Genomic DNA, 22695 nt, shown 5'->3' with positions numbered 1-22695 from the left:
ACACAGCCAGATAATACAACCATAGAAAGTATAGCAGGCATGCCTGAAGATGCAAAATGCTCACATAAGACAAAACAGTTGGCCTTAGCTTCCTGAAATACCAAGCATTAAAGAAAATGGAACAAAGAAAGAAAAGATTTTTTCAAAGAAAAGGAATAAAAGAACCATGGACATGAAAAGGACTTGCTCATCTGCTATAAAAAAGACTATTCAGAGTTCTCTAAAGTACATCCAACGCTAACTTTACCCCACCAAGCTAGTAGCAATCTCTCTGAAGGCATGTCAAAGCCCAGTATTATCCATGAACTCACACACCCCACACTGGCACGCGATGCATGCCCTTCGTTATACCAGATACGGGAAACAGGACTGATATTAATCTCTGACAACCTTTCCTCTCACATTTGCCAAGTTAATATTAATTGTACTCGAGAATCCGAGCTCTTGCAGGCTTAGTCTCCCGTGTATGGACTGTTCTAAAGTAAATGGTATAACATAACATCGGTTCTGACCACAGGATATTTCATAGCAGCGATGCCCCGCGGTAAGCGGTGGCCCACGAGCCATGACGTTGCAACTTGAATGACAAACCTCATGGCTTTTTCAACTGAGAAACACAAACCGTATTCTGATTCCATTACATAAAGAATTTAATTAAAAAAAAAAAAAAAAAAAGGAGTGGGCTCTGTATTTGATTCAACTCCCTGTAGCTGAAATGAGGCAACTCAGAATCCTGGTGTTTATACCTGGGGGGACGGAGGAGTGAAGAAGCCACAGGATGCTAATTCAGGCCTCTTAATGAATTCAGAGCCAGAACAAATCAAAGAACTGTGCTTAAAATTAAAAAAAAAAAAGAAACAACCAACCAGCTACAGGTGTAGATTCTGAACTGGCATTATCCTCTCTTGTTTGAAAAATGACATGGTAATTCTAATGACAAATGATGTTATAAATAGACACTTAATTATAATATCTTAGCTCTGGCATCTGCATTTTCACCATCTGAAAGGCAGAAGCCGAGGACCATTTGCTGCAAAATTGGAGACCTAAACAAGATAAAAGGAAACACGGAGTGAAGTTCTACCAAACCCGCAATCTGCTGTTCTTCACACCCTCCACTTGACTGTTGTCCTTCAGCCACTTCACACTGGAGGAGAAAGCAAATGCCCCTGGCCCCGGATGTCCCAGCAGTTGCTGGCCACAGGGGCGACCTACTCTTGGGGGACCCGTTCTGAATGCGTCCCAGCCCACCGGCGGAGGGCAAACAGCCATCGTGCACCCAAGTCTGGCCTCTTTGGGCTTTTTCTTCCTCCTCTCCCAGCCAGGTCCGTGGGTCCGCTGGCTACAGCAGCTACCATAGAAACCAAAGTGCTGCTCTGCAGCACACGGAGCAGATGTCACGCGAAGCAAGATGAATGCGATGTGGCGAGGGGGGGGTGGATGCAAGAGGAGGAGGAGGAGGAAAAGCAGCATCACACGTTCAGAATTAAATGTTCCCACCAGAGGGAGTGAGTCATTTTTGAAGTAAGTGCAAAGCTGCAATATTTTTTTCCTACGCTCTCAATGCGCATCCGCAAACACGGACGTACAAATAAATGTGCTTTCATCTCTTTTGCACAGGTGCTCGAGTCGCCTGTGCTTCGCTCTCTAATGAAAGCTGTGATTTTCTCGTGATACAAAATTAACGCATGACCTAAAACAACTATTGGAGCCAGAACTGTGCTGTGATTTCAAAAATGCCCTGTAAAGCCTTTTCCCTTCCTCTCCTTCCAGGATAGTGCAGAAATATGACATTGTATAAAGTCAATATGTATTAGCCAGGCATTTTACGGCAAAAAGCACTCCATTTTTAAGACTGGTAAGCCATAATTCAGATATGCATTGCATTTTAACTCAAAGTAAAAAAATAATAACACCCGGTCCGGAGCAGTGTTTGATTTCCTCTGATCCTACTGTTCAAAATTAATATCTTTGCCTCAAGTTTTGTAGGGTTTGGGTTTTGGGGTTTTTTTAATTCACGAAAGGCCACCCTTGATATTATGATCTTTTCCCAACACAAGCATTATTCCCCCTTCCTTCTGTGATTCTGTGGTTCCCTTGGTATGTCTCATACCCATCTAATTCACTACGCCTAATGCACCTGACTCACATATTTGTTGAAACATTATCCTGTAATTAAATTGGGGTGGTGGTGGTGGTAAGTCATGTTCTTTCTACTTGCAAAATGAGAATTAGACCCCACTGATCTCTGTGGTCTCTGTCCAGTGTCAAGCACTGAGTGCGACAACAGCCAAGAGCTCACTCCGGAAGGTGCTGAGCGCTCGTGGCTTCCGTGGGTGTCAATGCAGTCAAAGACGCTTGGTGAGTTCAAGACACAAAACCATGCACTCTCATGGGCCTTCAACATCTCTGCACCTGCAGGCGGACCCACAACCCCCCCAGCGATCAGCCCCTGTGGATGCCAAGGAAGATTTCCACTCCAAGATGGAAGGATAGTTTTCAAATAAATGGGATTATATGTTTGCCAAGCCCTCCTTCAGCTGGAATGTGTGATGGATTCACTATTATACACAGCAATGGCAGCAGAAAATGATGCCTAAAAAAATGATGTCTACTTCTGTAGACTGTACATATTTAAATCACAGAATCCCAGACTGGTGGGGGTTGGCAGGGCCCTCTGGAGCTCATCCCGTCCCACCCCTGCTGGAGCAGGCACCCCCAGAGCAGGGGCACAGGGCCGCGTCCAGGCGGGGGGTGAATGTCTCCAGGGAAGGGACCCCACAGCCTCTCTGGGCAGCCTGTGCCCCTGCTCTGGCACCCACACAAATGATCATATATGAGTGTCCCTCCCAAAACTCACTTGGTAAACAACGTTCATACAGGTAACGTGCACCTTCCTCTTTTCCGGAGCAAAATATAAAAGCCACAGAATCCCCCGTTGTCATAATTTACAAACACCCGCAGGATAATTCTGCTTTATCTGCTATATAAAACAGCGCTCTGTGCTTTACACAAATGTGGACAAACAACTTTAGGACGCTCAAATGACAAGAAACCCGGTGCTGTGTGTTGCACACAAAGAGAAAGGAAAAGCTCCTGCATTTCGTGCCGCTGCAGACGTGCTGCGAGGCCACTAGAGGGCAATGAAACAAATCAGGTTTTCCTCCAGCCCTGTTAAATCCCCTAATTCCGCGCTCGAAGGTTTTGCCTATAATAATATATCATGGGATAATGGGAAAATTTATTTCCTATGATTGTTGGCACATAAAATAGCAACGACGTATATATAATGGCAAGAAGAGTTGGATGAAAAATAATCATCCAAGATATAATTAGCTGAGTGAGATAAAAATAAAAAATATTACAGAAAGTAAAATGAGGGAGATGATGATATTAAAAGCGCACATTTGTGTGTGTATGTGGAGAAGGAGGAGGGATGCTACAGTCCCTCATTGTGATTTCCTAACTCCTCTTTTTTCTGAATTTTTCTTTGGGTATTTTAATCTCCGTGAAACTTTACCTTTTGGGCTGAAAGTTGTCATCAAATAGTATTTGCTGGAGGCCATTAATTTTCCAAGTTTTCTAGGATAACTGTTCAGGCGTTTCTGTGAAACACAACTGGGAAAAATACTGGATTTTCCATATTGAAAAAACAATCTGGGACACTTTCTTTAAGCAATGCAAAAACTCAGCCTTGAAGTTTGCAGTTGAGAGTCCTTCAGCATGAAGAACTGGCCAATAAACCCAAAGTTGTCTAATTTTTTTGACTCTTTAGAAAAATGTGGTTTTCACACAATCAGTGGATGGTTAGTATTGAATATTCTAAAAGAGGGAATAAGCACCGGTTTCCTGCAGCACTTCAAAAGGGACAAGTAAAGCAACACACACAACACTGCCAATTTGTACCTGGGTAAAAACAAAAACAAGCAAAAAAAAAAATAAAAAGAAACGACTTTCAAATGGTAAGGAATATAATTAGTGCCAATCAACATGTTTTTGTAGAAAACAGGTCAAACACAAACCAAACACCTTTCTTTGATGAGATTAGATTAGCTGACAAAGGAAACTTTGTAGATACAATATAGTTAACACTTCAGGTTTGATTTAGTACCGTATTACTATTTTAATAAATAAAGAAGTGCTACACGGTATCAACACAGCAAATGATAGCTGCATTAAGATGGACTTTCACCAGAATTGTTACGAAGCGCAGTGACCAAGCCTTAGAAATAGTTCTAAAATTAGTGCTGGTAAAATTGGAAGATCCCGTGAAGGTCAGAGTTAGAGCAAATGCTGATAATCCTGAGGCGCCCACATTGCACAGCTGAGATCTTTGTTACATGGTTAAACCCCGAATTCTACATCTAGGGAGGTGAAATCCAAAAATTTTACATCTAGGAACAAAGACTAAAGGCACGTCTACAGAAACGTGTGTATAAACAGCAGCGTGCCCAGGGAGGTGATCTGACCTTTCTTTACGTCATAGATTAAGCTCGTTCTGTGATATTGGATCCAGTTGTGGTACCCATTTTTATTTTTTTCACAGAAAAAAAAAAGAACACTGGTGTTAAAAGACAAAAACTTCAAGGAAGTTCAAAACTAAGTTTAAAAGATTTTTCTGGCGAAAGTCACTGATATGAGAACACCGATGCATAAAGCTACAATTTTGACTACACACATTTCCTGATAAAAAATAATTAGTTGAATAATACTGACTATTCTCCTGAAGAAATGATGCAGCCATGGCTTTCACTGTCAGGCACCTGCTGTTATAAATATATACTTTCACCTAGTTTAAGCCGCTGGCTCAGGGTCTTCATTACGCCTTTCCCTACTAGCTTACAAAGTGCCTTCATGTGTAAAAGAGCTTTTCTTCTGTGAACATCTTAAATACAGTTCTTTTAAAAATTGAAAAAGTCGTGGTTTAACTGAGTCACCTAAAAATAACCAAAACAAAGGAGAAAGGAACAGCCAAAATGGAAATGTATCTACCTCAATAAGCCACGGGAAGCTGGTTGCTTGGGGAAAGGTCAGGGCCAAAAACTACAGGGCAAGAAGTCCTGGGGGCTGGGAGCACTGCGTCACTTAAGATGATTTCTCAGTCTTTGATGACCCTTTCTGCAGTGGCTTGGCCGAGAACACACCTACATGGTGCTGCAGCAGGAGGCATCTTAGGATGCTTTAGGCAGCAGGAAGAGAGAATATATTTTGTCCGCCTTGATATGTCGGGTAGTTGGATTTACTTTTAGACCCTGTGACTAAATGGCATGTAATAAAGATCAGCTAGAAAAAAATACAAGTTCATCCTTGTCTCAAGGATAAAGAGAAGATTTTTTCAGAAACACGGGCCTGAGGAATGGAGGGGAAAATCTGAAGACTGGGGAAAATGTGGAGCTAGAAGGAAAGGGCTGTGGGGCAAGGTCAGATGACAGAACCACCTAGAAAGCAAAAGAGCCAGGAACTAATGTGGGGAGGAAACAAACAACAACTAGAGGCTGAAATAAACTTGGGAGTGGGGAAATGAAGAGAGAAAGGCAGAAGAACTGATTTTTCTACATCAGCCCAACGGAGAGCTGTAACGTGGGCTTTGCTTGATCTTGCCTGTCAGCACCATCTAGCTGGTACTTCAGCAGTTAGGCTCATGAGCCCTGCAGCATAAGATGACAAAATTACTAGCTACAGAGCCACTGAATAAAATCAAAGTCATAGATGCAGAGATGCCTGAACTAAAACTTTTGTAAAATAGGACTGAACGCAGGCAAATCTCGTCCCTCCACGTCTTCAGACACACCCAAATACTGAGGGATAGCAGCACCCGTATTTCCTCTGTGCTTCACAGGGGCTCTTAACAAAATATCTTCAGATATTCCTGTATGCCTGTGTACAAATGGTTTATCTACAGGCCTAAGCCCATTGATACACCATTGAGAAAATACTGATGTTAGTATCTGTTGTAACTCCATGCTTTCTTGGAATGATGGGCAAGCATTAACCCAAAGAGAAATGTCTTGGCTTTTCCTAGCTGGGTTGGTTTTAATGCCTGCAATCCTACAAAGCTCTAGCACAAGAGCGATCATACAGTTGCGGGTATTGCCCACCAACCAAAGAGCCCCTTCTGACCCCTCTCTGCAATCTAGCTCTTACTGGAATCAGTAGAAATCCTGGATCTAAAAGAAAAAAACAAAAAAGGTTAGCCTACAAGTGACCTGTGGAAGTCAATAAAGGAGAAAAAGGTCTTGATGCAAAAAGATAACAAGATCAAAACAGACAGGACAACGTTGCTTGCTAAAGCATGCTCTGATTTTTCCTTTCCAGGAAGTATTGACTTGTTTTCTCAAAAGCTGAGAGCTCTATTTGACTGAGTGGCATACTTCAAACATGAAATAATACACAGAATTCTCTGGCAGTATATTGGGGAACAAAAATGCTGAAATTAAAGGGCCAGATTTTTAACTCAATTGCATTACTGGAAATCCAAAGTAATTCCATTGATTCTAACGGTGTTGCTCTGGATTTGCAGTTGTATGGCTGATCTGCCTTGGGTTCTGTGAGAAAATCTTGCAAGTTATTTAAGCAAATGTTAACATCAGTTAGAAAACAACTTCATCAGGGCATGACAACTGTTGATACACGCTGTAGTACACCTGGTTATCAAATTGTTTGAACCCGAGTGGTTAAGTGGACACTCCTATGTCCATATTTAGATACCCAAGCAGTATATTTTATAAATGCAAAGTGTCTGTTGTTTCCATGTGTGTGCCCTGTGGAGCTCCGAACTTCCTGAAGTGCCATTATGTTCTTATATCTGACTTGAAGACCCTGTTTCAAATAAATTTTTGGCTTCACATTTTAGAGTTGGATAAACAGTGGAAAAGTACTCCACAAGTACTTGCTTGAATTCTGTGTGCTCTAAGCACGCTTTTGTCTCTGAGAAAACCTGAGGGTTCAGTACTGTCCTTTGGATCCCACAGCTTTGCACTAAGGATAAGCAAACTGTTTGGATAGCAGAAGTAATGCTCCCAGACTTCACCATGCTCATTAAAAATTTATGGGTCATTTAAAAAAAGAAAAAGGCCTTTTGTTTCATTTTTTAATCTGTATGGAAACTATAAACCAGGCCAACCCCTCTCCTCCTCTCCAGATCAACTCAGAGAGTCCCACTACAAGTCTTATCTTTCACCTGGACAGGGACAGATTGAAAGGCCAGAGCAGAATTAAGACACAACATTCTCGACACATCTTGAGACTCAGCACATCTTGAGATGATCTCTCAGTTTTCGTTTCCTGGAAATTTTTGCTTAAGTTAGTTTTAAGGGCTACATTTAACCCAAAGACATGAAGACCTGATACAACAGGAACACCTAATCATAATCATCTTTCTGTTGTCTTGACCTTCTTCTAGACTATTTTGTCATGTCCTCCACATAACTAATCTCTTAGTTAAACTAAACTCCTTCAGAGCTCCCTTAAGAGAAGAAACTATATCCTCTTCCTTGTAAATCACTGTGTACACTTAAACCATAATTATTAATATCACTATCAAATTTATACTCCTGCCATTTAATATGCTTGTGAAACTTTCAGAGTGCTATGATGGATGCATAGTCAAGATCAAGAAATTCATAAGCCTCAACTAGAAGCCCTTCAGAATGATCCTAGGTGCCATGGAACCATGTGGGAGCACATTTACAGGCTGATGTAAAGACATTTATCCTCAGTGTGTTGGCATCACTACAGACTCCACTATGTTGCCTTACCACTGGTATGACCTAGGACCCATGGATGATGCAGCAACTGGAGGCCAGGCCAGACAGGGTCGCACATCTCAAATGGCACTAGACTCTTGTAGGCAAGTCAACATAGCCGTTTAAATCATCATCTTCTGGATCAGCATGAAGATCTGCCCTGAAGACTGAGAATTCATCTGCCTAAGTATATGAAAACTTGATGTCTAGACAAACTTAGGGTGTTTCACATTACTGGCAAGCGGAACAGAGCAAGCAATACAAAGCAGGAAATGTTTTATTTACAACCCATTCTTTGAGTCAAATCTATTTGATATTTACGTTAGTTTATTGTAGGGCAATTTCTAATATTAGTTTAAATGTCCAATATAAGTGTTAGCTTGAAGCACTGGCTTCACGTTCACAGTCCAATAAAGCAAATGGCTTCTTTGCTGAACCCCATGACCTCCCAGATGAAAAAATGATTGTAAAATAGAAAGTATGGTTTCATAATGTTGTTCATAGTTCTAACTTCAAATGCATGATTAGCTGTATTTGCAGCAGTCAAAGGGCTAAGTGAAACGCTCGGCCTTTGATCAAATGAACAGTATATATGCAGAATCAAAAGCTAAAAAAAACCATCTTGCCTTCCTCTGCATTGATAAAAGCAAGCAACATGTGCTATTGCTGCATCCAGGGGAACAAGAAATAGTATGCAACTGGTAGCATGCTGCACTCAGCATAGGATGGTGGCATTTCTCTGCCTCAGTGAATTTTGAGGTGTCCTTAGTCCTTCCTTGCTTTCCAGGGATGCTCATTTGTGTTTTCATATGGACATATACACCCCGTACATTTCCTTGTTTCAGAATAAAGTCACCTTGGTGGTGATGTTAACATGTTTTTCCTCCCGCAACTTGACATGAGATTCCACAGCATAGAAATGTAAGAAAATCTTTTAAGAAAGGAAAGTCAGATGAACAGGAACTGTAATATTGAGCGAACTCTCATGTATTATGTTATGGCTGCAAAGAAAACCATAGGGCGCTGACCATGTCTATCATAACAGAATTCCCTACCAAAAAAGTAGGAAAAATAGACACAGCAGAGGACCATAAAACTTTATAAATGCATTGTAGCGATGTGCTTCAGCCTAAATTCAACAAAGAAAGCACAAGTGGGTTGTTAATGAGTGTTGGCAATAGGACAGGTCATCTCACAGACATATTTATTCTAAAGAGCTCAGACAAGCCAGTTACAGAATACTAAGTTCATGCCATTAAAGCTTTTATCTTGTTGCCACTGTCATCAAGAAATGCAGTCAAAAGTGTGTATGAGTTTTGAGCTATCCTTCTGATGCAAGGTGACCAAATTTTCTTGGAGCGACAAAAGAAGTCAAATTTTCTGTGGTTTAAGCTAATACGAAAAGAGTCAGCAACTGTTCGCACAAAACCTCCTCATCCGTAGCCTAATGCAGCTTTCTCAGAGCGGGATGAACATAAAAAGGGTATCTCTGTAGCACAGATGAGTGATTACAAAACAAATAACGGCTTAGCTTATCAGATCAGGTTTGCTTATTTTCATAAGAACTATCACCATCAATCAGGAATCAAGTAGCTCCTATTCACATCAGAGTGAAGCAAAGATAATTCGATATGTAAAGCTCTGAAATAGACATAATTTGAAGAGGAGTAAGCAGGTGTTATTTTTTATTGACTCTATTATATTGCTTTAATAACAACTTACTTTTTAAAAGAGCTATTTAACTTTTCCCAGCCAAAACACACGTGAAAAACTGTCTCCCAGCCAAAGCATGTTCTGAACTCACACAGCACGTTACATAAAACCACAGCTGAATGTTGTAAATTCGCTCCACAAGGCACTCCTTCGTGCAATTAAAAACTCCGACTGTCGATCCCGTAGGTCTGTAAACAGCCTTTCCTCCAGCCTGGACAAACACATTCCTGACCATTCCCTTGCAGATTTCTGCGCCACAGCTCAATGCGCTAACCAGGAAACTCCAGCTTTTAATTCTGCTCTTTTCTATGATTCCAAATACAAAGCTCTTGTTTTTGCAGCCGAGGGGTTTGTTGGTTTGTTCCCACATCGTCCCACAGCAAGCTCAGGAAAGCTTCACAGTACCTGTTAGGCTGCTGAGCTGCAGAGGCTGTTGCCTCTTATGCTGGCCACTACTAACTCACCATTACCCTTATGCTGCAGAACGCAGCCATCCATCACAGCCTGGTTTATACCTGGCGAGGTCCACGCGTGAATTAGGTATCTGAACTTCCATTACCGTCACGAGAGATCAGGGGGTGCCTAAAATCAGCTACCTAAATACAGGCATTTAGCGTTATTTGAGGTGCCCAGTGTATTTCAGATATCTACACAGGACTGGCAGATATGATACCGCCCTGAAGGGATATTTGTGTGTTGTAGAGCAGCAGCTGTAGGTTGGCTGAGATACACTAGGGTTTCCCCAACAGCACTAGGTGTGAGCGACCGAATCAGGCCCTGGGAATGTGTCCCATGGCTGAGCACACACTCAGTTTTGGGTAAATGTGAGCTCCCAGGGCAGCGGTTAGTTGAGTCCTTCCAGTGGAGCACAGCATCGCTCATGCAGGCGCTTCTACTTGACAAGGGTATAAGGGAGCTTCAAGGGCTGGCTGGCAGCTGGTTTACAGCTCTTGGCTAAGACATGGTATCTGATGGTCCCGCCATAGAGGAGCTTCATGACAACTACCAAAACCAATCTCAGTGTTAAGTCAATGTGTTCCCAGTCCTCTGGTGACCAAGTTCAGAATCAGGAGTGCTATCATGTAACTGTAGGCACACTGAAATTTGGCCACTGCAAATAAATGATAGCACTGTAAATCCACAACTGTGTAAAGTAATTACAGAATCCCAGAATCCCAGACCGGTGGGGGTTGGAAGGGCCCTCTGGAGCTCATCCCGTCCCACCCCCTGCTGGAGCAGGCACCCCCAGAGCAGGGGCACAGGGCCGCGTCCAGGCGGGGGGTGAATGTCTCCAGGGAAGGGACCCCACAGCCTCTCTGGGCAGCCTGTGCCCCTGCTCTGGCACCCGCACAGGGAAGGGGTTTGTCCTCATGTTCAGGTGGAGCTTCCCGTGTTCCAGCTTGTGCCCGTGGCCCCTTGGCCTGGCGTTGGGCACCACTGAAAAGAGCCCGGCCCCATCCCCCTGACACCCACCCTTCAGATATTTATAAGCATGGATGAGATCCCCCCTCAGCCTTCTCTTCTCCAGGCTGAACAGACCCAGGTCTCTCAGCCTTTCCTCATGAGGGAGATGCTCCAGCCCCTGATCACCTTGGCAGCTCTCCTCTGGACTTGTTCAAGGAGTTCCACATCCTTCTTGCACTGGGGGCCCAGAACTGGCCGCAGCCCTGCAGCTGTGGCCTCACTGGGGCAGAGCAGAGGGGGAGGAGAACCTCCCTCGCCCTGCTGGTCACACTCCTCTTCATGCATCCCCATTCTTCCCATGGTCATCCATGATTCATCATTAACTCTTCAGGGCTTTAAAGGTTAGGAAAATAACAGACAAAACAAAAAAAACCCACCCCAATGCTCCCCAAAAAAACATCACAGTAAAACTCATGAAGAACAAAACCCAAGAACCAGAGAATCACAGAACGGTTTGGGTGGGAAGGGACCTTTAGAGGCCATCCAGCCCAACCCCCTGCCATGAGCAGGGACGTCTTCAACCAGAGCAGGTTGCTCAGAGCCCCGTCCTGCCTGGCCTTGAGTGTTCCCAGGGATGGGGCATCGACCACCTCTCGGGGCAGCCTGGGCCAGGCTTTCACCACCTTCATAGTAAAAAATTTCTTCCTTATATCCAGTCTAAATCCACCCTCCCTTACTTTAAAACTGTTACCCCTTGTCCTGTCACAGAAACACAGAGGAAAACCAATGGTTCTTCAGGTTCAGATGCTCCAATCCCTACAAATGTGAAACCAAACAGTACATTTGAAGTTACCGGTTGAAGGACTCCCTTCTCAGCTGCATGTGAGTACATACGCAATAAAGCACGAGGTAAAACTAACCCACAGTACACGAATATTAGCTAGTAATACTTTGCTTGCTTGATTCAAAAAGAAATATTTGGTCAAATTCATGTTCCTCAGGCCAAGTCTTTTGTTAAATTAACAGAAAATGCTGTTTGATTATGCAACGCCATTGCAACGAAATGCAACGAAAACTGACTATTTGACCAAGCCGAAGCTAGTTTCAGTCATTTAACTGAGCATCTTCTTCAGACCTTCACAGAAACATATTTGCTATGGCTGCAGTGTGATCCCGTCTCTCCTCTGAGCATCACATACTGTTCCCTTCGAGATCTCCAGAAAGTCTACCCAGCTACGGTTTTACAGGTCCTGACATTTCCACAAAGAGACTGTTCTCCAGACCAACAGGCTGGGCAATGGGTTAGTTTCAATTGCCTAGATTTCTTGTAGTAATACTAAATGGTAATTTTTAAATTTAATCCCTTCACCTCCCCTTACAGTACATTTTGGACGAGTTATACATATTTGCAGGCCCCAAAGCAAACAATTAGCATTGCTTTTTTCTTTTATTTTTTTTTTCCTTTGTAACTCTGGCTTTGGTGAACTTAATGGGTTTTTATATTCGTTTTCTCAATCTGTTGACCAGCTGGTTTAGATTTCAGGGAGGATTTCTACCAGCATCACAAGGTAGTCCTGCAAGATTATACCCTTACAGTCCAAATCATAAAACCAATGCATTACATTACTCCTAGCAAAGCTCCATCCATTTCTAAGAAAAAAAAAAGTTACTTCTGTACCTCCTCTACCTTTCCTACATGTTCAGTGAAAAAGGATTCATTCCAGTTCTCTGGACTTTAGAAAAATCCACATTTTTAAAGTCTTCATAAAATAACATTTCTAGACTCCTGCCTCTTTGAGCCCTTATAACTCTCTCCAGATTACAAGTATAAGAGCAAATGACAGCAACTCTCCCCACCAACTTCTTGGCTATAACAAATCAGGAGCTTATTACCTGCTTCAATTCATTTATATTTATTCACAGAGAGGCCCTTTAGTTGCTTTGTGGAAGGATCTTCTCCTGCCAAATATTTGCTTTTGTAACAAAGTAATAGATCTGCATTTTGCCCTCTGTGCACATTTTTCATTGTCAGTGCTGTCCTACATGAGGATGCGGAGATGTTGGCATTTTGGAGATGCTACTTTAATATAAGCCAAGCATGCATGGGAGGGACTCGGTATATTCTTGGAGCCTGAAAACCCAGCGTTAGCGCTTGACAAAACAAATACAAGCGTCTGATTCAGAAAAAAATAAATACAAATGTCTTCCCACCCTTATTTCACTATTTGGATTATTGCCTAGATAAGTCATTTGAAAACCAAATCCAGCCTTGCAACTGCCTTGAAAATTGAGTAACCTCAGGTTCAACTGTATTAAAAAACTTCAGCTTCAGGCAAAACTGATGGAACAGCTCATTCACAGTACTTTCACCAAGCCCTGGCCCTCATTTTATGTTTTTCTGATTACACTTACATTGTGTCACAATTTACCAGCAGCACGATTGTATTATAATATATATTACCACTAGCCGACTCTGACTCCATGCATTCAGCTTCATCAACAGCTAAAGACGCATGGCTCAATGCATATTCATTGCTGTACTGCCATTTCTCAGCTGTTAAAACAGCTGCATGAATCAGCAACAAGTTTCACAACTTAAAATAGATGTAACCCTGCAGGATACTTGGGCTTAGTGCACATTATGATTCTCACTCGTAGACCGGTACAGTTAGGGACATGGTGCACTTAACTACACTATTCCTCCACTTAAGCATCGCACTACCCGAAAGATGTAAGCTACATTAATGTTTCAGTTTGGAGCAGAATCACACAATCCCAGACTGGTGGGGGTTGGCAGGGCCCTCTGGAGCTCACCCCGTCCCACCCCCTGCGTGAGCAGGCACCCCCAGAGCAGGGGCACAGGGCCACGTCCAGGCGGGGGGTGAATGTCTCCAGGGAAGGGACCCCACAGCCCCTCTGGGCAGCCTGTGCCCCTGCTCTGGCACCCGCACAGGGAAGGGGCTTGTCCTCATGTTCAGGTGGAGCTTCCCGTGTTCCAGCTTGTGCCCGTGGCCCCTTGGCCTGGCGTTGGGCACCACTGAAAAGAGCCCGGCCCCATCCTCCTGACACCCACCCTTCAGATATTTATAAGCACTGATGAGATCCCCCCTCAGCCTTCTCTTCTGCAGGCTGAACAGACCCAGGTCTCTCAGCCTTTCCTCACGAGGGAGATGCTCCAGCCCCTGATCCCCTTGGCAGCTCTCCCCCGGCCTTGCTCCAGCAGTTCCCTGCCCTTCTTGCACTGGGGGGCCCAGAACTGGCCGCAGCCCTGCAGCTGTGGCCTCACTGGGGCAGAGCAGAGGGGGAGGAGAACCTCCCTCTCCCTCCTGGCCAGTCGAGGTGTGCTTTTGTACTAAATCCCCTGATCATTGTCACTTATCACACCTTGTTTCACTTTACAGAGTGGCCTTGGGATGAATGAACCCAATTCCTTTTGATGGGGCGAACCCAGAAACACACCACTCACTTCCATCTCCTAGTAGCACGTGGTTCAGAGGTCCAAACTGCAGCTATGGAAAAACAAACCCTCTTGAAATGCACATAGTGTGTTCTGTGTCCTCAGTACAAACTGTTTGGTTCTGCAGAGCTGCTCCTCTCAGCCCATACTCTTTGCTAAATGTAGGCAGAGCTGAACACAGCGCTCTGGCTTCTAGAGAGGAGCTAGCGCTTCAGGCTAGCCTGTCGTGGAGGCAGGAATTCATGATACCAACCTTGGGGTTGGATGGTTTCTATCCTCAGTGAACAAAAATATTTCCTTCAAGTTAACAATCATATCTGGATATATGAAAAAAAACCCACAACCCTCTAGGAAACACATAATTTTCTGTTTGGAGGACATTCTTGACTCTCTTCCAGGGGCTCAGCACAAAAAGACATCAAAGAACACATGCTCAATTCTTAAGTCAACAAGCAAATAAACCACCTTTGCTTTTATTCATTTGCTGTGCCAAAAATCTTATCCACATTGCAGTTATTGTACTTTTAATATTTGTTAGTCCCCTGTTTGGGGTATGCACCGCTGCTTATCATGGAAAAATCAAGTGTTACACCATCCCCACATGTTTTTACCTGTCATTATCAGGTGCATAGGTATGCAAGCATCACTGCCAGAAGAGCTCGGCATTTGGTTTAAATTACTGCAATAATAAGGACCGTGGTTGCACTACATTTACATTAAAATAATGTAATGCAAAGTATTTAATATAACAAGGGATTCCAGACCATATTGTTTGCTCAGTTTGTTTCCAATACCACCATTCTACTGCTACTGCAATGCAACAGTAGATAATATCGTAGATATTGTTGTTGATAATACGTAGAAACCATATACCCTCTGGGAATTTCGGTACATATTTGCTGTGTTTCCTTAGTTGGCAATGCAGTCCCCTTCCTTCCCCTTACTTCAGTGCAAAAACAAACTCTACATGTGATCACTTACAGAGTTCTGCCTAATTATATAAATGTACTAATTATACACACTTTTCAAATGGTGATAGGCTTCAAAGTAGGTAAATTTTAAATTGTGCCATTAAGAAAATCTATTTGATGATGGAAATTTCTGTAATATCATATTGCAATCTTCTACATAGTAATTTTGCTTTCAAGTCAGTATTAATTTAATGACAAATAACAGCAGAGAATAATAGAGTTGTGAAAGCAAACTGAAAGCTGTAAGATTTACAGCGTGATATTGGTCAGCAGATGTTAACAAAAGGATCAAAACCAATTTGGAAAAGCAATGGATCTAGAGTAAACAATGAGCAGAAAGAAGTTCTGCATGATAAATATGAATACCGAACCTTCAGAAACCACCCTGTTAACAACGATAAACACCTGCAAGACTGACTTATCCCCATGTGTTCAGCTACTCCTGAGAAAATATGTATGTCATTGAGCACTCAATTTACATGCACAGTTATCACACTGCTGAGAACGACTTGCAAATTAGTTCCTTGCAGTTCAGAGCATCTCTTTGCATGCAAAATAACGCCAACTGCACGTACAACCCAGCCCTACGAGTGCGCACATAGCTCAGCCCACCACTGCCATACTCATTTATGAAAACCAAACTGCCACACGAGACTTCAGCACCCGCACCTCCTTTTCGTACCTTGGCACATGCTTCTGAATGTCATACCCTCGCTCTCCAAAACATGGCGCTTTAACGTTAGATACTCACCACAAACCCTGGGTCTTCAACATAACTCCTTAGCGAAGTTACAGTACAAGCAAATGCATGAAAGCTGATACCCTTTTAGCACTACTTAATAGTTACTCTGCCTATTGTCCTGATGTCCTAGGTGAGCAGTTTTTTTCATGTAAGATTTTATGTATCCCTGCTGTAGAATCTGGATCTTGCATTGTCGAGACCACTAGGCAGATCAGACAGCAATTACAATGCAGCAACATTATAGGGCATTAATCCCTCTGCCTTTAGTTAAATAATAGCTTATGTGGCAGGGAAGAGACAGAATCCATCTACACTGAAAAATAGGACTGTGTATAAAAAGGGAAATGGTTGATCTTCTCTCACACAAATCCTAGTGTCAAAAGAAATAGCCTTACTAAGTCACGAGCTGTCACATTTAATCAAAGACATTTATGGAATGGCTTGATAGAAGCATCTTATAAGCAGCAGGTGGGTCATCCTGAGTCACCAAGCTCAAATATTGACCGGGACTTTCCCCCGGGGTTCAAGAACACCTAGGTCTGAGATTTTGGCTACACCCTTCAGAATATGGGGTCCCGTTACGCTTGAATAGCTTTAAGATCACAGACTCTTGCTCCGGTGCACCCACATTAAAAAGCCTCTAGGAGAGATTAAAACTGCCCAAGTAACTATTTTTCTTTCTGCATAGTAATAAAATGAACCACATACAGAAAAAAAAACCACATTTCACAAAAGCTGGAATTTAAAGCAAATATGAGGCAAGTTCAGTTTTGGAATGAGAAGCTCCAATAGCAACACGGAGCCAACGCACAGCACGAGAAGTGATTTTGTGCTAATCGGTGATGTCTTTGACCTCCACTCATATGTGAAGCACTTTCACGCCCTGCCCAATGTTACCTTTTGATATTCTTCCTTAGATCTCAAGGCAGCTTCCATCTGTTCCTGAGAAAACGTGTAGATGGCTGAGCGATACTGTGTGCCATAGTCATTGCCTTGTCGCATTCCTGGGGAGAGAGAAAGCACAGCACACTGTGAGGATCATCCTTCTGCAGGCCTGAATCCAACACACCTAAATTTAGGCTGTCTCATACACCTGGATGAGCACGGTCTCGTACGTGCATACTCAGGAGGTATTTTTAGGAAGTCCAAGTCTTTCTTTGGTTAAATAGTCCTGAAGAGATTTAACTCTGATATCTCCTTTTAAATAACATGCAAATGAAATGTGAGCGTTTTACATTTTCATACATCACGTACTAGTCAAATACAGATGTAAAACCTTAAATACTCAAGCTGCAGTTACTGTCATCAAGGTATTCCTAAAATACTTATTTTGAACCATGCAAATGGCTACAAAAAAAAGGGGGTTTTACCAAGCGCTTAAAAGGTCTGTTGTGCTGGAGGAGTACATCTTCATGAGAGAAAGGTTCAAAAATACCCTTGGAGATAACTACCTATTCTTCTTTATTCAAAAAGCAATGACCTTGCTAAAAGACTAGTACTCTACTATACTAATACTAGTACTAGAATTAGCTCTGGAGTTATCAAGTCCTACCATCATCACCACTACTTATGGAGAGAAGGAATGACTCTTACAAAGCTCTCAGATCTGAGCTTCAAAGAGGACCCTGACAGCGAAGCATGCTAAAGAGAAGGTTTGGAGAAAGCCTGGCTGCGTTAGTACCGTTACAGAGTCAGTAATCCTTAAGAACAGCAACACTTTCACATTATTTTTGAGTCTGGGAGAAGTAGAAACAAAGGTAACCTCTACTAAATTCTATTTGCAACCTACACGTGGGTAGTGCGAATGGCAAAAGTATATAAAACTGTTAATATCTAACGTTAGGAAAACAAAAACCTAGTTATACATACTCAGTAACTCCTTGAAATTATATAATAAATGAGTAATTTTGGTACAAGGATTAGCCCCTTTACTGCTGATACACATAATCCCTTCAAAAGACTAGTTGCATGAAGTTGCTGATGTACAAATTTCCAAAATGCGAGATGTATTCTACCTACGAAACTATAAAATAATGGGCCAAAGCAGAGGGAAGCTTGCTGTCCCCTTAGGTGACTAGCCCAGGTACGGTTCGGCCTTCTGCAGTCCTAGGCAGCCACGCCGGCCAAAGGCTTTGCTGCCACTCATCGTGATCCATTCCCATTCCCTCAGGCAGCAATACTGCCAGCCACCTTTGCTGTGGATCATTCCATAAAGTCCTGGGATCAGAGAATCAAAGAATCACAGAATCATTAAGGTTGGAAAAGACCTCTAGGATCATCAAGTCCAACCGTCAGCCCAACACTACCACGTCTCCCAAAGTCAGCCAACAGCCTTCTAGAGGAGCTTTAGCATAAAGAACGACCTGGAGGTGCAGTTTTGCAACTGCAATTACAGTTCTGCAGTTTGTGTCTTTTGTAACCTGCTAGCCAATTTCGCACTCCAGAACAGAACTTTTTGCTTTGCTGTAATAAAATGTATTAATTTTGAGTTTGCCTGGTGTTGTACACAAACTTGGGTGAGCAACAAAGTTGGAGTTTCTGCAGCAGACTCGAAGCAGCAGACTCCTCCCAGATGCCTCCGACCCAAGACAAACTGGAAATCATCAGGATTTGTCTTTTGACTGCCACCAGGCTACAGAAGCCCCTTTGATGATTACCATCAGCTCTCAGGACTACGGAGATGAAATGGAAAAAAACCTGCACATCCTGATCCCCCACTAGCGAAGGGCAGAGGGTAGAGAAAGAGCCTGTGATACTGGGGGAAAAAGATGTTATCAACATAATACTACTCATTAAAGCATGATAACTTTTAGCCCTCTTGTACTTTACAAGGAAACAGAAAAATTGTTTAAAGGCTAGTACAATAAACAAATGAAATATTTATGAACTAAAAGATGCAGAAATGTTTTGAAAGATGCATTTGGGCAAAAAGTCCATTCAGTGACCAACAGTATACAGGAGCAAATGTGATGCCCCAAAATATTATGGAGTTTTTGGATTATTTGGGTTACTTTTTAACTGCTGAAATGTCACATTATTACTCAAAAGAACAACTACTTTCTTCATCAATACTTAATAGTGCGGTCTGCAAGGCAGACAATATTCTGCTCATTTCTTTGCAAGTTATTTTAGGGTGGTAGGGAGCTCTTGTAAAGCCAGTGCTACTGAATAGTTAGGCATCAAATGAATAGAGGCCAGTAAAGCATTAGTTTTGCCAGGATATGTTAATGCTGACTGATGTTTGAGCTTAAGCATTAGCATTCTACAAATCTATTTAGTGCTTAACAAACTACTTAACAACCGACTAGGGAGTAGATTACAAAAATCTCTATAAATGGAGGATCACTATACAGTATGCCAGTTTCTAGCATGCACTTCAAGAGTATGAATTTAGCACAAGCTCATGTGCATGGTGCTCTAAGTGAAAAGATAAACAAGATTATTTAATATATCCACATGCCACCATTACATACTAATAGGGAAGTGGTCAGCTTAGTTAATTTAATGAAGAGAAGGTTAAGAGGAGAACTATTCTGATTTATAAATACATATATAGAGAAATAACCTGAGAAATAAGGCTCTTTAGTCTTACCAGAGGCACTTAACTAGGTATGACTTTCAACTGAAAGCCAAAGTATACAAAATCCAGATGGGACATAAGGCAACTTTCAAAGAGCAGAGAGCATTTCCCGCTGGAACCTAAAGCCACATCCCTTTTTCTGAGGGCTTCACATCAAGGATATGCAGTTTCACCAAAGATAAAACAAAGCTCAGAAAGCTGACCGTATAAAGTTAAGGAGGAGGTCAGACTCTGCAATAACAACAGCCCTTCCTAGCACTCAGGTGTTGGCTTGCACTGCTAAACTATCCACTAGCTAAGGCGACGACTGAATGGGTATTTGTAACTACTACCCCAAAGTGTAGCTTTAATGATATCAGTCATTTAAGCTAAAATGTAGTTTATTTGTACTTGTTACTTAAATTAATTTGTACCTAAATCTCCCGCAGTAAGTAGCTAATACATTACCTAAGCCACAAAGACTATGAGATAATAAACCAAAATAAATTCCACATGTACAGACATAATCAATTGCCGCTGTTGCTGTTGTTATTTGTAATGTATCTCACGTGTACAAACTTACTTCTCAAGGGTCCATCACTGATTTTTTAAAACCCTCTGGCAAGTCTTACTTGTTGAGATTCACTAACTCAATGAGTAGCAAACAAGGCAAGAAATTCAATTTACTAAACAACTGTGGTAGGATGATTGAGCTTAACAATCTTGTCTTTGTCTGAAAGGAAGTATACTGAATAAAAAATGATCTCTGCTTGGCTATCTAAAAATTCCACAACGTCTTCTGTAGTTAACTATCCTTCCGTTTCTGAAACCTTTCTTATTTTGTCTATCATGACATTCTGTCTCTCTCTGTTACCATAACACCACAGTTCTACACGTTAGGCTTCAGAGGAGAATGTGAAAATGTAAATAATTAATTTAATAAACCTGGTAAATGTATTGGAAGATATTGTGTACTGCTAAATCAAAAGCCATTCTTACAAGGGATTGTCAGCATTGCTGCCACTGATTCCAGCTCCACTGGATGCACATTAGACTCTGAAAAAGTTTTCTGCTGAAACAACAAACCATTTTTCTGTGCATCAAAATGGTTCCACTGGCAGCAAGAAATTTGTTCGAAGTTTATAATAGTCCAACTAAAACCACAAATAATCTCCGCAGGCTTCAAGTCATTCGCCTTGCCTACAAGCTCCCAGGTAATTAAAGAAGACTTAAACACATTCGTTAAACACCCGTCCAAACCGGTATCTACCGCAAACTGCAATCAGATATTATAAAAACAGTGAGATTTAGAAGTCCTTTGAATGACCACTATTTTTGTTACATTTTCATAGGCAAAGGAACGAAGCCCTTGACATTATGGATTGGATGGCTTAAAGCAATATTTATTATCAATAATGGATGCATTTCAGGATCAGATTTCCCATTAAAAATTCTCTGCAAAGAATTTTATCAGAATAAGACATTTGCACATGAGAAGAAAGGTGTTTCTTTCACCTGTGCCAAACTCCATTTTTAAGAGACGCATAGAATTTTGCTTTAATTCCAAATCAAACCAGTGAATCAGACTTGCCTATATCTTCAGTACTGGAAGAAGGAATAATTCCTATAGAACAACAGCTGCACATCTTCAAAGCAGCCGGATCTTCTAGGCAGGGAAATGCTGATTGCCTACAACTGTTCTTCTGCAAGATGTCTTAAAGTCACTCTCTGTGCAAAGGCTGCCAATTTAGGGATAGAATTTAGGGCAAAGCCAGGAGATAACTCTTCCTCAAGGATATAATATGCAGGGAAATCTGTCAGTAGGGTCTGAACCTCCTTTCCATTCTAGGCTGAGATGATAACCAGGTTGCTTTGTCAATATGTTAATAAAATGTATTAACACTGAGGAGTGAGGTCTCTGACAGGCAGAAAGACTTCCACCTACTCTTTCAGAAACTTTGCAATGATAGAAAGAAATAACACACAAAAAGCCTCCTCTGCAGCTGTAATGACCAGTAGATATGCTCTGAGTGATCTCAAGCCCATTTCTCTCCAACAGTTAGTTTGAGGAAAAGCTTCCAGAGGCCTGAAAGCAGAACGTCGTCTTGCACGTAGCTTGCGACCAGTCCACTTTGCCACAAAGCACACTCAGAGGATTCGTTCCCAGTGTTGAGCAGAATTTCTGTAACTAGAGGCAACCAGGCAGACTTTCAAGGGCTATCCAATGTCCCTGCCGTGACACAGAGGAAGCCAAAGCTTAGCTGATTTACCTGACTTGTATCTGGTGTAAGAAGGGTCAGAGCAGAGGCAAGTCCTTGAGCCTCACATCAGGTCCTCCAAGATTCTGACAGCAGAACCCCCTTGGCCAGCCCAGGGTTTGCAACATCACCCCATTTCATCTGGCCCTACTTTACTAATGTCAATGGTGCAAGACAGTAACTGGCAAAAATGCAAATATCTGTCTCCCTGACCAGGTGATCAGGAACACATCCAACACTAACAAGAACAAATATAGCCTGGAGTCAAAAGGATGGCACCTGCTGTTGATACTAAGACAAAGAAAATCTACTGCTATGTTGAGAACAGCCACAAAATCTCTTGTGAAAGAGATGTTTAGATAGAGAGACTGAATTTAGAACTGACAGAAAAGCATAGAATTTGTACCTCTCTGGCAAGAGGCAAGAATTCATGTTTTTGGATACAGCTGCATGGTGCCAAAGAGCATAAGCCCAAAGCACAGTGCCCGTGTGAGCGCTGGCCAGTCCTTGTAAGCTCTTGTCTCTAGAGAACCAGTGAGCATGAGGGCATTTGGAGCTCTAAATGTGTTTAGATCTTGCGCATGGATCATATTTAGGAATTTCACTTTGGCTGACCAAAGTACCTCAGTGGTTCTCAGCCTGGACCACTCTAGAGAACATAAAATGTCCTCACTGTGCCAGCAGAGACCAGAACACCAATTAATCAAAAAATGCCCTCAAGAGCCGAGCGCTTGCTCTGAATTATATGAAGCAGAAATTTGTGGCCACAGGATGGTAGATGGAAAGGACAGGGAGCTGTCATGGTCTCCCAGATCCTGCAAAAGGAACGATTCCCAGGTTGAGATT

At 42.3% G+C, this 22695-nt stretch overlaps 1 protein-coding gene across 2 annotated transcripts in view; it reads right to left on the bottom strand.

Moving 5' to 3' along the window:
* Positions 1–22695, bottom strand: part of MSRA (methionine sulfoxide reductase A) — a 303800-nt gene that overhangs the window by 81447 nt on the left and 199658 nt on the right. For both annotated transcript variants that reach the window (XM_075086537.1, XM_075086538.1), the window contains exon 5: positions 16930–17036. In XM_075086537.1, the coding sequence (XP_074942638.1) occupies positions 16930–17036 (107 nt within the window). The remainder of the gene's footprint in view (positions 1–16929; positions 17037–22695) is intronic.

Source organism: Phalacrocorax aristotelis, chromosome 3 (genome assembly GCF_949628215.1).
Source record: "Phalacrocorax aristotelis chromosome 3, bGulAri2.1, whole genome shotgun sequence".
In the NCBI taxonomy this organism is placed as follows: Eukaryota; Metazoa; Chordata; class Aves; order Suliformes; family Phalacrocoracidae; genus Phalacrocorax; species Phalacrocorax aristotelis.
The sequence above is the reverse complement of the archived record's forward strand: the minus strand, read 5'-3'. Positions and strand labels throughout refer to the sequence as shown.